The sequence below is a fragment of the Xyrauchen texanus genome, chromosome 22 (genome assembly GCF_025860055.1).
Source record: "Xyrauchen texanus isolate HMW12.3.18 chromosome 22, RBS_HiC_50CHRs, whole genome shotgun sequence".
Lineage (NCBI taxonomy): Eukaryota > Metazoa > Chordata > Actinopteri > Cypriniformes > Catostomidae > Xyrauchen > Xyrauchen texanus.
The window spans coordinates 13,410,789-13,428,003 of NC_068297.1; the positions used below are offsets into that span (position 1 = coordinate 13,410,789).

The 17,215-nt window shown below is 36.1% G+C and overlaps 1 protein-coding gene across 6 annotated transcripts in view; it reads left to right on the forward strand.

The window, feature by feature from the left end:
• The first annotated feature begins 2,705 nt into the window (after nt 1-2,705).
• The window catches only part of LOC127662522 (pleckstrin homology domain-containing family A member 1-like), a 45,127-nt gene continuing 30,617 nt past the window's right edge, over nt 2,706-17,215 (forward strand). For 5 of the 6 annotated variants that reach the window (XR_007972894.1, XM_052153741.1, XM_052153742.1 and 2 more), the window contains exons 1-2: nt 2,706-2,804; nt 16,974-17,166. Coding sequence is in view for 5 of the 6 variants with exons in the window: in XM_052153741.1 (XP_052009701.1) it covers nt 17,026-17,166 (141 nt within the window). In the remaining variant the exon portion in view is untranslated. The remainder of the gene's footprint in view (nt 2,805-16,973; nt 17,167-17,215) is intronic. The other variant, XM_052153739.1, reaches the window with a different exon arrangement.

Consider the following 17,215-nt stretch of genomic DNA (forward strand, 5'->3'; position numbering starts at 1 on the left):
TATATTTACCCCACATCCCCTTAGACCAAAAAGAATAAACTCTGACTTATCCTCATTTAATTGGAGAAAGTTGCTTGCCAACCAACACTTCACATCGGCCATGCATTTATACAGATTAATACACTCCGTCAACACTCAAAGTGTGTGTGGCAACTGTATCTGCTTATCACGCAGGTGAAGTCAACACCTCTATAGGCAAGCATAATTTAACCATAAAAGTTCCTTAAAGGAGCAATATGATTAAACCCACCTTGGCCGGCTACAGTCCTGACTTGGGACTTAATTTAAGCCCTAAAAGCTCTTGCAGGGCCCCCCTTCGTGTCTTTGGACTCTGTTGATATGTGCATGCTCTTCCTTTAAGACCGCTGTTTAGAGCACTTGCTATCCATTGGCCAAATATATGTATTTATGCTCCTCCCTTTTAGGATGAGCTCCCCATCTTTTACACAACGCCTGCATTAGGCCATTGTAATTTGCCATTAGTCACAAGCACTTACATTATAAATAAACTCCCTTCCTGACTGGGTTCCTGAAGGAGTTAATTCATACTATATGACTATAGTTCATATATTCGTCCTGAGTGCTCCTCTCCTGGCCCAACACGAGGGTCACTCACTGCACTCATCTTGGTCACCATCCCACAAGACTGTGTTGTCACTTTCTGAGAGGTTATGTCATGTAGTCTGGCATGATGGGATTCTGTTTCCATTATGCGTTAATAAACACCATGTCAAGAGAACTGAGTCGTAAGGGAACGTCTCGGTTACATACATAACCTCGGTTCCCTTAGACGAAGGGAACGAAATATTGTGAACACTTGCCATACTAAGACTCAGAGTTCTTGAGGTAGGAGCGATGCGCTCCTTGTACTAAGTCAGAAATTCTGAGGAAATGGTGTTTGTGCACCTGTTTTTATAGCGGACAGTTTCACGCCAAAACAGGCAGGACTCAAACATCATGGCCAATTTGAGAATATTGGCGTTATTGTAGAGAGGTTTCAACTAGGTCATGTAAGAAGGCACTCCCTTATCGCAATGTCTCGTTCCCTTTGTCTCAGGGAACCGAGGTTACATAACCAAGACGTTTAAGCCTGACACATTGTCGTCACTGCATTCTTAACAAAATAATTTTAGAAGATACAAAAAATGTATATGACTGTACACTGACTGCTAAACGTGTAATCTGAGTTGATATGCCCTTCTCATTTTAGGTTAAGGTGACCAGACGTCCCCGTTTTCCGGGGACAGTCCCGGTTTTTGGTGGCCTGTCCCCGACTGGAGCTGTCCCCGTTTTTCCAGAGTGTTCAAGACAGTAGCCTATTCATAGTGAAATATTCCTACGCAATAAAGCCCGAGCAGCAAACCTACTGTTTGCTGTTTATTGTGACCAACAGAGGGGGCTATAGCAGCTTCATTTCATTAATCTTTCTTTCCTTATTGGTCGGTCCATTTTTGCCATTAAGAACTGGATCAGGCAATTGAAGAGTATATATGTATTAACATATACCAAAAATGTATTTAAAATAAGAATCTGACATAAATAACATGGAAAAATAAAAAAGAATAAAAAATATCTGCAAAGAAATGTAAAGTCAGTACATTACATCATAGATTTGCACCTTGCAGGGAAACAAGTGAGTGAAAAGAATCACCACATAAGACTTGATCAAAATATAAGATAGCAATTAAGAAAAACAGGTCCAAAAAGTTAGGTGAAATATAATTATAATAATAATTATTACCATTATTATAGCTACACTATTGAATATCTTTGTGTCATATGATAAAATATGATTTTGATGCTAAATGTTTACATTCTTCACTGCATTCCATGAAAAGATTAAGATGCAGATGAAGATATGAAAGGGCAGGACTGTGCTGTGGAGTCAGATGCAATAGATGTCATCTCTAGAAAAGAATGAACTCATTGAAGATGAAACAGAAGAGCACTAAAAATTCTGTGTTTGAATTTCATTGAGACATAGGCTACAGTATTCTATAAAGCATAATATACAACACTGTAAAAAACTAGACTTTATATTTTTTGCCAGATCAACTTAGATTTACTAATTTGTTCACATAACATAAGCATCTGTGTTTTTATTGAGTAAACTTATGGCACAATGGCAATTCAAAGTTAATTCCACTACTTTTTATTCAATTTATTTATTTATTTTATTATCACATTTTATTTTAAATAAACTCAAAACGTTAAGGCAACCAGGTTACTTTTTTAATTTTAACCAAAATAAGTTCTTAGTGCATAGTTCAGCACATTCACCATGGTCAAAATACATACAATCATCCATTTTAACAAGGAGGCTACAATGAAATTTCAATGACCTATTGAACACTGAACTTAGTGTCCCTTAGCATTTTTAATTTCAGAAATCTGGTCACCTTACTTTAGGTTAGAATAACAAGATCTGTAGCAATCTTTGTATTGGTCGTGACATGCCAGTTTGAGAGCATTTGAAGTCAATAGTTAACTTAAAATTCAAAAGACATATCAATGGTTACAATTGGATATTTTGCAAAATGTTAGACCACCTGACTGGTTCCATGATATTTGCCAGAGCAGAATAAATAAATAATACAATTAATATTTAAAAATATATATATTCATGTATGAAAAATAAATAAATAAAAATAGAGGTGGGGGGAACAGAGACAATAAACTTGACGCAGTGACGTGTACAGCCACTTCCGCTCCTGCAGGAAAAACCACTCCTGAAGTTTGTGAACGGGGACACAAACAGGAGATGGGCAGAACCGAACCACTCCACTTCAGCGAGAATAAATCGAGTGAGTAGACGTACAAAAGTATCTTTTCTGGCTCACTGGTCTCTAACTGATTTCGTATATGGACATAGAGTCAAGTTAAATGCTAAAAACCGATGTAGGATCATACGGAGACAGGGCGAGGTTGGGCTTTTCAGCGGTGTTGCTTGCTGACAGACATTTGTTTTAGACGTTTCATCCATGACATACATTAACAATGTTAAGTATAACAGTCTAAAAACATATTATCAAAATATTACTTGTGATATTTAATCGTGTGGAGTTATGTCTTGTAGATCGTTTTTCGTTTGTAGCTGTGATATTACTACAATCAGATTACAAACTAATCTTCTTTAAAAAAAAAAAAATGTATCTCATATGTATTGATTTATTGTCGACTATTGTTAATGTGACTTACCTCGTCTGCTTTTGTGGTTCATGATCAGTCCATACTGTGCTGTAGTTGTAGATTCAGGTGTAGTTTTAACATTTAAAAATGAAGCCTAAATTTACATTAAGGGCTGTTTAATTAAAACCGTGTGTAAGCGAAGATCTCTCTTGCTTTTACTTTAGTTAATGTTAGAGTTATAGATCAGAACATATGGATAGACAAGGTGTAGTCTAGCCTAATGGTTAAATAGTGGGTTTATAACTGAATGGTTGCAAGTTCAATTAATTCCTCTTAAAGGTGCACTCAGTAATATTTTCCTAATTTAAAAGATTTCACTCCTAAATAATTGAATTGCAGTTGTGAAACATATGTATACTCATAATGACTCAGATTTTGAGTCCAGTCATATTAGTAACCTAATAAAAGCTGTTTTATTTTACATGGAGAGGGTCTACTCATGGGGGCTGCCATGTTAGGATCACATGACCTACCAAATACTGCTGGCTTAATCTCAGTAAGCATCCTGCTTTTGGACACTTTCACTCGTGAGCTAAATTTAATAATAGCTGACTTTGCATAGTGATTTTATACAGTGGCATCTGAACTGAAAACCAGTGCATTTGGAATGATGCTGCATCCATGCCCCTAGGTGTCAGTGTAAGTCCAAGACGACATGAACAAAAACTTACTGAGTGCACCTTTAAGGGAGGTATATAAACTACCACCATTGGTAAGTACTGCTGTAAAAAGTGTACCGAAAGTCACATACACTGAAGCATCTGTTATAACATCAAGTACATTAGTCAGATTGCACACCAATGCCAAGTATACTGATATATCCTATGTTGGCAGTCTCTTAGGACTTTAACAAAGTGGAGTCAACCATAAAAGTAAAACGACCACTGTGGTGGTAACCGATCTCTGATGTTGCGCTGACTTAGGGTTTTGGTTTTGAATTGTGTTGTCATCAGCATTCTGCTTTTGACTTGCCCTTATTACAAGCAGATGATATGATATGAGCACCCACAAATGTTTCACTCAAATTTATTTGAGGATTCAACAAAAATGTCTTTTAAATCATAAATGCACAGCAGTCTCTGACATTGGCAGCAAAAAGCAGAGCTATATACAGTAATAAAGTAACTTAACTCATATGAACTCACAGTTTTCATGTTTTTCTTGAGAAAATAAGTTTGTCTACACTTAATTTATATTTGTATAGCATTTTCCACAATACACATAGTTTCAATGCAGCTTTATTGAAAATTACCCCTTGTTTTCTGAAAGCCCCCTGTGAGCAAGCTGAAGTGACTGAAGCAAGGAAAAAACTAAATGTTATTTAGTGGTGAACAAAATAAGACTTGAGGAACCTGACCTCTGGTTTTACTTTCTATTCTATTATATCTGTTGTGCATGTCTTTGGAGTATGTTTTCTGTACAAATGCAATATGCACATTGTACACACACAGGAGTGATGTTTTTGAGTGTGTACGTGTGTGTATGTACATGTTTGCAATTGCGGGAATTAGCTCTAGGGCATGAGCTAGGTTCAACCTCTCTGACAACTTTACCTGCTTAAGATGAATATGTGAGGTGCTTGTCTGTCTTACCGGAGTCTCTACACAAACCACACAGGACACATGCTAGCTTTTGATTTATAGTAATAGGAGTGAATTAGGTCACAGAGAGGATGACCACTCACTCACTCACTCACTCACACACTCTTAATCACACACGCTCATGCACACAATAATACACAGTGCGGATAAAGTGGTGTTTTATCTGCCATATCTAGGACGTTGGATTTAGTGAAAAGGCAGATTTGTTTTCTAATCTGGGATTCAAACAAGGATATGAGCCTGCAAACCAATTTAAAGAGATAGTTCATCCAAAAATGAAAGTTCTCTTAATATTTACTCACCCTCATAATATCCCAGTTGTGCATGACTTTCTTTCATCACCAGAAGACATTTGAAGAAATATATCTTTGCTCAGTAGGTCCTTAAAATGCAAGTGAACAGAGATTTCTCTTTTGAAGCTCCAAAAATCACTGACAGTCAACATAAACAGCATCCATACGACACCAGCTGTTAATTGAATGTCTTCTAAAGCGACACGATTGTTTTGGTGTGAAAAAGATAAATATTTAAGGACTTTTTTAACTCTAAATCATGTTTCCGGTCAGGAGTGGAATGCTTGTGTGATGTAATCGCATTGGCATTTGAAACATGACAGAACTGAGTCACAAGAGTCACTGCCGGAAGAGCAGCACTGTTTACAAGTGAGAAGGAAGAATGATATTAAGTAGATTGGTTGGTTTTGGTATTTGTCTCTTTCTTTACTCACAATGGTGCATTTGTGTGCTTATCCAGGATGTCTCAACCGATGCGAATACGTCACACGAGAGTCTTGGACTCCACCCTCTCTTACCCTCATATTGAAATATAGTTAAAAAGTACTTCAATATTTATCATCTTTGCACCAAAAGCGATTGTATCACTTTGGAAGACATTAATATAACCGCTGGAGTCGTATGGATGAAGTTTATGCTGACTGTCTGTGAATTTTGGAGCTTCTAAAGAGAAATCTCCATTCGCTACCTATTAAGTTAAGATATATAGGCCTATATATATATATTCAAATATATTCTGGTGAAGAAAGTCATACACACCTGGGATATCATGAGGGTGAGTAAATATTAAGGGAACTTACATTTTTTGGTGATCTATCCCTTTAAGACAAAGGAATAAAGAGTTAGGCCTCTAACTAGACAGGGGTATTATAGTTTTTATAGCTTTGTTTTATTATTTCTATCTTATTTTATTTTTTGTCAGTTTAGTTTAATCACTCTATGACTGATACCTTTTTTAGTTTTTTTTTTAAGTATATTTGCTTTTCATTTTTGTTTTGATATTGGTATTATTCGGCTGCCAAATTCATATAAATATGATGAACAGCATTAAATATATCAGGGCTGTGTTGTGTTATTGCGATCTAATTGCACTTTCATGTTTAATGAAGGCAAGTTGGGAAGGTTTCAATATTTGTTATACACATAATTTATTTAAAATGTAAAACAAAATGGTAACTTTAATTTTAGACTGTTTTAGTGACGTGTTAATGTTAGTTTTGTTTTTCTTTGTTCACAAAATTTTTTTCATTTAGTTTTTGTTAGTAATGCTGTATCTACGTTATGTACTAATGTGGTTGGTCTAGTCTAGTGCATGAGGAGCATACACACACTAAAATAAATCCTGTCTAGAACGTGACCAGACCTGTCATGTAGACTCTATCTGCCCAATATAGAATGAAGAATCGGAGCACTCCTCGCTGTTTCACTACTTCTAGCGGTAGTGATAAGCAGCACATCGGCTGATAACGGCTCCAATTGTCTGTGTGCTGCTGTTCAAGCATGTAGGCTGCATATGTCATGTTTTGCATATGACGTTAGAAGGCTGCATACACTTCTCAGACCTGGAAGAATGGGGCTGTTCTAGAACCTATGAACATTCCTGAACACAAGGCTGATTTTGTGCTCTGGAACCCAGGGTGGGGCCAAACAGCACTCTATGCTAATTAGTCAAGTGACTCATGTTCATTGTTGCTTATGCAGGGCAATGACACAGCAGGCCTTGTCTTCGTTCACAGTCTTTGTCTGTTTATGAGTTGTGCCATTAATGCCTCTGCCCTCAGAATAGAGTCAGAGAATAGTGGTTTTATTTTCTTTACTCTCGATTTTTGTTTCTCCGAGCTATTAGGATCTTTATATGCACATGTTATAAGAATATTTTGAACAGTCATAGGCTACAACAGGTTGAAAACTGCAAAAAGAAATGTTTAAGAATCAGATTATGTAGTGAAATTGAATAGTCATTTGAGGACGAAGCTATATGGTTTTATTTCTTTGGCTAATATCTAAATGCAGCATTATTGCTTCATTTTAATACAAGTATTCATTAAAGGGATAGTTCATCCAAAAATGAAAATTCTCTCATCATTTACTCACCTTCATGCCATCCCAGATTTAAAGAAAATACTTTCTTCTGCAGAACACAAATTATGCATTAAGAAGAATATTTCAGCTCTGTATAGGCCCATACAATTCAATGGATCGTAGTGAATGGATGCCAAAATGTTGGCACTCCAAAAACCACAAAGGCATCATAAAAGTAATCCATACGACTCCAGTGTTTTAATCTATATCCGCAGAAGTGATATGATGGGTGTAGGTGAGAAACAGATCAATATTGAAGTCATTTTTTGCTACAATTTCTTCTGCTTGCCCAGTAGGGTGTATTATGCTTGAGAAATGTGAATCACCAAAAACACAAGAATAAGAATGTGAAATGCCCACATCCTATCACTCCAGAAGACATTGATTTAACCACTGGAGTCTTATGCATTATTTTTATACTGATTTATGTGAATTTCTGAATTTCTTGGCACCCATTCACTTGCATATGGGCCAAAAGAGCTGAGAAATTATTCTACTAATCTTCCTTTGAGTTCAGCAGATGAAAGAATGTCATGCATATCTGGGATGTCATGAGGGTGAGTAAATAAAATTTTCATTTTGGACGAACTATTCCTTTAAAGATGCAGCAATATAGATATTTGTGGCTGAAACTGATAGCTGAAAATATGTTTATTATTGCCATTATTACTAGGGATGCACAGATTTATCAGCCAATCATCGGTATCGACTGATATTTACCTTGTTTACTGCCATCAGCAGATACAATGTCATTCACCGATGGCAGTGGCCAATGTTTATCTGTTTATAAACGCTGGTTATTTGCGGTAGAATTGGACAGCAGTTGCCTACCAAGCTGCAGATACGACAGGTCCAACAGGTGGTACTAAAACACCAAAGTGTTAAATTCTGGTGACTTTGAGATAAGCATTTATTTATTTTCTGGAGTATAAGTAGCATTCATGTAACTATTGGCTAAAGCCTTTCTTCCAGTAACCGCTCAGACAGACACGTGTTTGCGCTAAAAAAGCAAAACGCACCACAACGAATAGAGCAGAACACAGGAGTCTCAAGATGCGTTTATATCAGTTGAAGAAGTTTTTATTTTACTTGACACGGCATCTAAAAATGCATTTCTCCCATGATACAGATGTTTCACATGGAATTGAAAAACCGCACGAGCGGACACAAAAACACGTTCACTTTGAACAGCCCCTTGTTTACTTGACACAGCACTAGCTGAAGATTCTCAAAGTTACCTCTCAAACAGACAGCCATTTGTTTCAGTTGACAGTAGGTAAATTTACAGTGTATCCAGCACTGTATCCATAAATATCCAGATGCGGTTTTACTGTGTGAAAAACTGCTCCAAATGATTCAGTGAGAGCGCTCTGAACGAATTGTACTGAATCACGAATCAATTGGGACCATTCTGCAAGCCCGTTTGGCCAATTCGCTGAAAAGATCCAATTTTGTATGGCGTACAGCCATACAGCTGCAGGTGCCACTGGGCGCTCGCTTGCAAAAGTATGGGAAGGTATTTCTTAATAGGTCATTTTTTGTTTTGTAAAGAGGGTTATGTTCAGACCAATGTTTCAACCTACTGTAAGTTTGTGCTTAATGGAAACACAAGAACTTTGTATTCTGTATGAAAAACACAAGAGCTGAAAGATAGTCCTATTTATGTTTGTATTTATTAATTATTTATCTTTTTTTTATATTTTATTGATTTTATAATCACTTTTACATTTAAATGTAATTACATTTATGTTTCACAAAAGTAATGTTTGTTGGGCTATGTACTGAAAAATTCTTCTCATTGAGTAGGCAGATTTGTAGCAAGCTAAAAAGGCTCTTGAAAAAGTAATTTATCACAAAAAGAAAAAATCTTTGTCATGTGAAAGAAGGTATATTAAACATTATTTCATAAATTTTGTATGATTGAATTTGTGCTCATTCAAAGATGGTGTGATGCAGGGCTGAAAGACTTAAAAACAGCTAATTTATTTTTATAATGAATATTTCTTTGTTTCACTGGCACAAAAAGGGGATTAAATAACAACATAAACACACACAAAAAATCGGTATCGGCCAAATTGTTATTTTTTAACATCGGTCTTCACAGATCCAAAAATTTGTGCCCAAACCCAAAGAGACCCAGAAATGTACTGCCTGGCCCTGAACTTGACCCGTCTATTATTTGAAAGCTGGGATCCGGCCGGGAGACACAGACCTGATTGACACCAATTTCACAGCTGATTGCTATTAACAAGTTAATTTACAAGTTGTGAAAACAAAACTTTGGGTCTTATCTAATGTAACGTTAGTAGCTTTCCCCTGTGCCTGGTCGTGATGCATATAATTCATCCTCCTTGCCAAGAAAGTTGGTGAAATACATCAGGTTATCTGTGATTCCTCTCTTGCTGATTGAAACGGCATAGCTTATCCAATCATTATTTCAGCTTCAAAAGTCCACTCACTGTCACGTTGACGGATGACAAATGTGACCTGTTTAAAATCAGCTTTTCAGTTTTTTGTAACTTGCATAAGATGAATTCGACTGTTTGCCCTTTTGAACTATAATAATGATTGCTTGTTCACTGCCACGGCTGCTAACGTTAGCATTGCTAATTTGCTATCCTGTGCCTTAACTCCACTCTGCCTCTGACGTCGCTTGGCTCATTGTGGCTCTGCTCCGTTTTTCACCTTATTTCCCGGCCTGCACTTTCTCATCCTAATTTTACAATGTTGCAAGTTACAACACACACACAGCACCATCATTATCAGAACTCTCTAATAACGGCCGGGTCTTCTCGGATCGACTCTGGTATTACACATAATGTTAAATAGACCCGGGACCCATAGAAATAGAATGGGACCCAACCAGGCTGACCGTATAAAATGTGGATCTGAACTAGGGCTGGGATAAACGATTATTTTTTAAACGATTAATCTAGCGATTATTTTTTCGATGCATCGGTTAATCTAAAAATTAATTTAGTCCGATTTGATTTCGATTAGATGATCTCCCCATTAATTGACTAATAGCAATTTATACATGTTGATTTACATATCTGAATGAAAAAAACATGAATTCCTGATCATTGCAATATATGTTTATTGCTCTTAAAATTCCAAAATAAAAGACTATACAAGTGCAAAGTAATGCATTCTTAGTCAGAGGTAACATTCAATAAAACCTTGAAGCCTTGAAAACACATAGGCCTAGCTTACTGAAAAAAGTGCATCTTGTAATTCTTTTTTCAGATTAAAATAACAACAACTTGATGTCTAGCATTCAATAAAAAGTTTACCCAAAATACTTGTTTAGAGCAATTGAAAGAATACAGTAATCAATGTAAACTTGAGGGCTTTAAGCTAATTCAGAGAGTGCTTTTCCAACAAAAAAATTATAAACATTAACAGCGACAGTGGGAGCCAGCAGCCTGTCATGGCGTCCTTCCTGAACCAACAGAATTGAACATTTATGTTGAAAACACATAGTCCTAGCTTACTGAAAAAAGTGCATCTTTTAATTCTTCATTCACATAAAAATAACAACAACATATACTAGTAATACACTCTGCCACTCACCTTTTTCATAAACTCAAAATTCCAAAATAAAATTCAAGTAAAAGTGTACAAGAGCAAAATAATGCATTCTGATGTCTAGCATTCAATAAAAAAATAAAAAGGTCACCCAGCCACCCTTTCTTAGAGCTATTGAAAGAATACAGTAACTATTGTAAACTTGGGGGCTTTAAGCTAATACAGAAAGTGCTTTTCCAACAAAAAATAATGAAAATAAACATGCAGAATTCAACATTTATGTTGAACATAGGCCTAGCTTACTGAAAAAAGCATCTTCATTCACATGCAAATAACAACTTACACTCTGACACTTTCCTTTCACCATAAGAATTGTGTGTGTGTGTGTGTGTGTGTGTGTGTGTGTGAGTGAAGACAAAATACAGTCATATATTGGAGTGGAGGAATGTGAGCATTTCAACATGCAGCTGCTCCCGGGTGGCGCCTCTTCAGGTGCTGGTGCATTGCCGTGATGCTAGAATGGAAGGCCATTTCCATTTTGCAAAGACGACATATCACGGAATTTTTTCCTTTTAAATTAAAGAATTCCCATACTTTAGAGGAACGAGTGCGTGCCGCCTTGCACTTCAAGATAGTCTGAGGAGCCACTCGTGTTGCTACTACTCTCCGCCGCCGCCATCTTTGTTTTGGGTCTGACGAATCGACGCACATATTTTGCGTCAGCATTGTCCCAGCCCTAATCCGAACCCCGGTCCTCGGGTTAGTGTGGACCCATTACGACCTCTAATTGTAGTTAAATTCTTGAACGGATGACTCTTATGATCTGGTTCTTTTGAAACTAGAAAGCGAAACACAAAGCGTGATCAGTGTAGTGTGGTTCCCAAACTATGCCTGAGCCAGTCCTTTTGAATCCGTAGCATGGAACAGACAGGGTGATCAGTGCAGTCTAATTCCTGAATTGACTTTGAGCCAGCTTTTTTAATCTTTACATTTTTTATTGTTACAGTAGGAAAATATATCCTTTCAATTCCTATCCCTAATACTGTTTAAATAGGAAAAACTGATCATATAATTATAAAACAATAACCATAAAAGCTAATATTGGCCGATACAGATATAGTCTCTGATATATTTTGCATTCCTGTAGTATTTAAAATTTTGAATTCTAGGGTTTGCCACTCTACACCAAATCAACCTTAATACCTAGACATTGTTTTTTTCTTATTGAAGAAAGAACAGTCTGCTGTTTATCATGAGGAATGTATTGTTGTTTTGTATAAAATGCAAATCTCTAATTATGTAATTGACATTGAAAATAATACAGGTGGATTGTGCATGTAAACATGGATGAATGAAGCCTAGAACTCCAGCTATTTGTTAACATTGCCATCTAGGGCTGGGCATTTAATCAAATTTTATTTTCAATTATGAATTCGGCATCTAAAGATTATGAAAACAAGATAATCTAGATAAAACTATTGTTGTGCAGCATTCCGTTTTGCAATGAAACACCCCAAAATTATATCTTTAAAATAGGGCTGCACGATTTGGACAAAAAGTCATATTGTGATTATTTAAAAAAATATTGCGACTGCGATTATGATGGTAATGTTTTCCACATGTTCAACTGCAAAAAGGCTACTGGGGTTTTCACACTTGAACCCTCTTAAAAAACCAAACTGAGACCTTTATTCAGTTCAACCACAAACAATTAAATATATAAACAGTGGAACAAAGTCTTCTTCATATTCAAATGTTACCATCCACCGTGTACCTGTACCTGGCGGGGGTAAAGGGTTCAAAACAGTGTTACAATGAATGCAAATTGAATACAGTGAAAACTACACTCTATTAGCATAACATAACATGTAACGTATATAAATACACATTTCCAACATTCTTTTGAATAGTACTAAAATAAAATATTTGATGCCATTAGTGTACCTTCATTTACTATTACTATTATTTTGAATGGCCATGGAAAATGAAGCAATGTGATAACAAATTTGCCTGGTCAGAAAAAGTAGTGCTAATTTACCTGATGAACTTTCACCTTTTGCTGACCCTTTATGTGTGCTTCTAAATCACTTGCACCTTTATTAGCAACTGACACATAAGTGCCATCTTTACATGTCATACATTCTGCTTACTACGGATCTTGACCTGGACGAAAGCATGGGAATGTTTTTGTGCAAATCTTCTGTAAATTTGCACTTTCCTTTAAGCAACTGTTTAATGCCGAACACAACAGCGCTTCGTGGAGAGATTGACAGGCAGGAATTTGGCCAATAGTTGCTGCAAGCCTCTTATAATCGACCAATTAGTGTGCGAGATGGCAGGACTTACAAAGATGGGTTAAAGCAATGCAAACATGCGCACACTCACAATAAAGTATTAGACCAGATGCACATCATAATGCAACTACAGTCGAATCCAGGACATTTTCGCAAATTTAGAAGGTATGAAAAAGAAGACATGTCCTGGAAAAAGAGGACGTATGGTCACCCTACTCTACAGCTGTTACTTTTAATGCTGTTTGCTCAGTAATCATTTAATAAAGATGTTTGAATTGTACCCCATCTTGTATTATGCATTATTATTATGATATCTTTACCTTGCGGAGACGGAGATGCTGCTACCGCAGATAATAATAAAAAACACTTCATGCAGGACGCGCCAGTTTAGTTTAAATAAAGCGTTTAGCGCACGTAAGCAAATGGAACCGAACTGAGAACACTTCTGTTACTCTAAGCATGAGAGGGAGTTGTGGAGCACAGAACCGCTCTGAAAACACTGTAACAATGCTCTAACTTAATATAGACTGGACAGAGCAGCGAAAATAATCTTTGAAGGGAGCAGACTATTAATTTATTTAATTAAATCGCAGCCCTTTTCAGTTTAATAATCACACAAGGTCATATCGCGGTTTCGATTTTATTACGATTAATTGGGCAGCCCTACTTTAAAGCATCTTTCAAAGTTCAAATATTTAGGGAGCGGGTTATGAAAATAAACGTCTCTATGCGGTCAGCGCCACATCTGAGTTGCGTGAATGACCGCAGAAGAGACTGAATCTTCTCCCGGCTGATGCACACTCTGGTTTGGGGTCGCTCATCACTCACGTGCGTTTGCTGCTGCTAGATTATAACGTGATGGCTCACGATGTAGTGAATCGTAATATATGTGTCACGTTCACTGTGTATCTTATCAAGAAGTAAATTGGCGATTCAATCTCTATTAAGAAGAAAAAGTTAAAGATGGATCGAAGTGAACATAAAGGTGAGAGAGTGAACTTTTAGCCCATTATACACTGAAACAAAATACGTTTTTGATTAGTCTTTTTTGGCTTGTTTTCCAAAATAATATCTAAAAATCTTTACATTTACTTTAGGAGCTATACTTTTGTTATAAAGCTAAAATTGTTATTGGAGAATGTTGAAGAGAATATTTAATCAGGGCTGGGACATTAACGCTTGTCCGGGACAAATGGATTTTTGAAGGGGCAAGTGAAAGAGAATTTTACTTCTCCGACCGGACAAGCAGACTGATTAAAACGTCAATAACGAAAAAATAACCAGCTGTATTTGTGAAAGCCTGTGCCACTTATTAGAAAGTTATTTATTCTTATTCTGCTGTTGAAAATAATCCAGAGCATGTCATTTTATAATTCACTGTTTGATTGACAGGCAACGTATGTGTGTGTGCTGAACATGTGGGTGTGTTCCGAAAAAGCTGAACGGTCAAATACATTTCATAATTATGCCAAAATGCCCGTCTTGGTGAGGTATTCATGAAAACACAGAGAGTGATGTTTAAAGTGAACGTAACCTGCTGAGAAAAATTCGGATTTGTATTAAAATGTCGGACTTGTAAGTATAAATGTAAGATAATAGACATATAATAATCAAAAAACCAGAACAAGGAAACCACTCACTGCGTAACTTTAGTAGCCTTAAAAACTATTAAAGTATTACAGTCATACAGTGAAGACCAGTAGTAGTTTCATGTTGCATTTCATTCTGTATGTTTACTTGAATCCTTGATACTGATGTAAAAAAAAACTTTTAAAGCTGTTAAAAAAGCACAGAATATACTTAATTTTTGTATTTATTTTTTTCTATTATTTTTATCTGTTTCTATTCATTTTTTTTTTTTTTTTTTACTGACTGTTTAATAGTCTTGAATAATTACTTCAGAATTTGAAACCATTCTCCCATATTAAGTTGGTGTTATTATGTGTTGTAGTTTGAAGCTGGTATTGAGATTCGTCAAATTTCACTATTGAAGTTTTAGTATTGTGATAGGTTGCTGAAACGGTTAGTTGACGTTATTGACAACGTCGACAATAAAAAAAAATTGACGACAAAAATGTTCATTGCTGAATAGTCGTTTGATCTCATTTAGCGTAACATGAGATCACATTAAACTGTAATGATGATATGCGAGAGTCACTGCACTGCAGTTCTCACCTGACTGAGGAGAGGAAGAATTACACCGCTCACAGTCCAGATGCACTCTAAACTTTCCAAACAGCTTCAGTTTATGTAGATTGCAAAGTACAAGGGAATTATACAAAAATACAAAATAAGTGAATTCAGAAGCACTCTCATTGTGGAATAAGTGGAGTCGGAGCTCTTTAAAGGAAACACCCCGGCATTACATCTTAAATGCAGATATATTTAATGTGTTATATCTTCATTAAAGTTCAAATAATACGGAAGCAGGTCATGTAATTAACTACAAACTCAGAAACTGGCATTTCTCTGTGCAGTCAGCGCCTCTTCTAGGAGTTGCGCCAATGTCCTGATCTAAGGGGGAAAGATTGAAACTTCAAAAACTGTCAACTTTTTTTTTTATTAATAAGAGAGTGTTTTTTTTTTTTTATGAGATAAAGATGGCTTGAAGTGAACAGTAAGGTGAAAGGGAGTAGTCTTCGCCACATTATACACTGCACTAATATATGTTTATTATTTGTTTTGGCTTGTTATTTGCTTTAAACTCATTTAAAGTAATGTACATTTTCTTTAGCAGCTATAAGGCAGAAGAAAAAATTGTTATCTGATAATGTTGAATATAATATTTAAAATAAAATATTTTAAAACATCCTTTAAAAAAGATATAGAATAGAAGTATATTTAGTCTTTACTGCACTCTCAAAGGTTTAACCAAGTGAAAAAATACACCTTCTGTATATTTAAGATACATTCTCTTAAAGCAAGTCTAAATATCTTATATGTTGCTTCTCAATTAAATATATCTTGTTTGAAGGATTTTTTGAGAATTTTAAATGGAAAACAAGACAAAAACACTTGTAACAATAGGATTTTCTGGCAGTGATTTTATTTACTGAATTGAACTTAAAGTATTTTTCCCTTTATTTCATTGAATGTCATTTAGAGGTATTTTTAAATGTATGATTGTGTCCTCTTTATTGTTAGTAAGCACGTTTAATACAACCTTTTAAGTCGGGGCACAAGCTGAATAATCGTTTAAGAGTTAATGATTAATTGTTGCAATAATCGCAGAATAATCGCTAGATTACACGATCATCAAAATAATCGTTAGTTGCAGCCCTATATTGTGATAATACATTAGTCTTTATTGTACATGGTAGATCTTGCTGCAATAACATGATGAAAAATTGTATCTCATTGCATAGAAGTGAGAGGTGCCCTGCTGTAAATGATGGTGATGGAGGCTTTCCTTTATTTGACTGACATAAGTGACATAAATAATTATCATATAACAATAGTCTCCTTGCCTACCCAGTGCAGTTTACATTTTAAGGAAATCCACTGTTAAAAAGACAAAGTTCAATAAATAAAGTTCAGTAAATGCATGATGTTTCCAAAGTCAATGATTAATCGTATTAAATAATTGTGTTCTCAATTTTGACCAAAATAATCCCGATTATGATTTTTGCCATAATCGATCAGCCCTATTGCCATCAATTTTAAAAAGCACATTTCTTGTTTTTTCTTTCCACTTAATTTGAAATAAGATCCTGGTAGTTACTTATGCAGAGCAATGCTGTTATTTAAATCCTGTGTAGATAGCTGGAAATGGTTTTGACAGACACCAGAGAAAGAACATATTTTTCAGTTGAGAGAGCATGAGATTGAAAGGAAGGGAGTGGGGTCAAGGAAAGAGGGGAGGTTTTTAACTAACTGCATCTCAAGTGCTTCAGCTTTATATAACCCCCCCCCCACCCTCTCTCGCTCTTTCTCTCTCTCTCTTGATCTCTACCCTATCCCAACCCATGCTGCTCATGTCTCTACAGCAGTTTTTGGTATGAGAGGCAGGAGGAATGTGTAGTGTGAAGAGAGGGGGACATGCCTTACGTGGACCGGCAGAACCGCATCTGCGGCTTCCTGGACATCGAGGATGTGGAGAACAGTGGCAAGTTCCTACGGCGCTATTTTATCCTGGACACGCAGCAGGGAAGTCTGGTCTGGTACATGGACAACCCACAGGTTAATGGGATATTATGTTGTTAAAAGTGCTCTTACATAAATTGCTCAA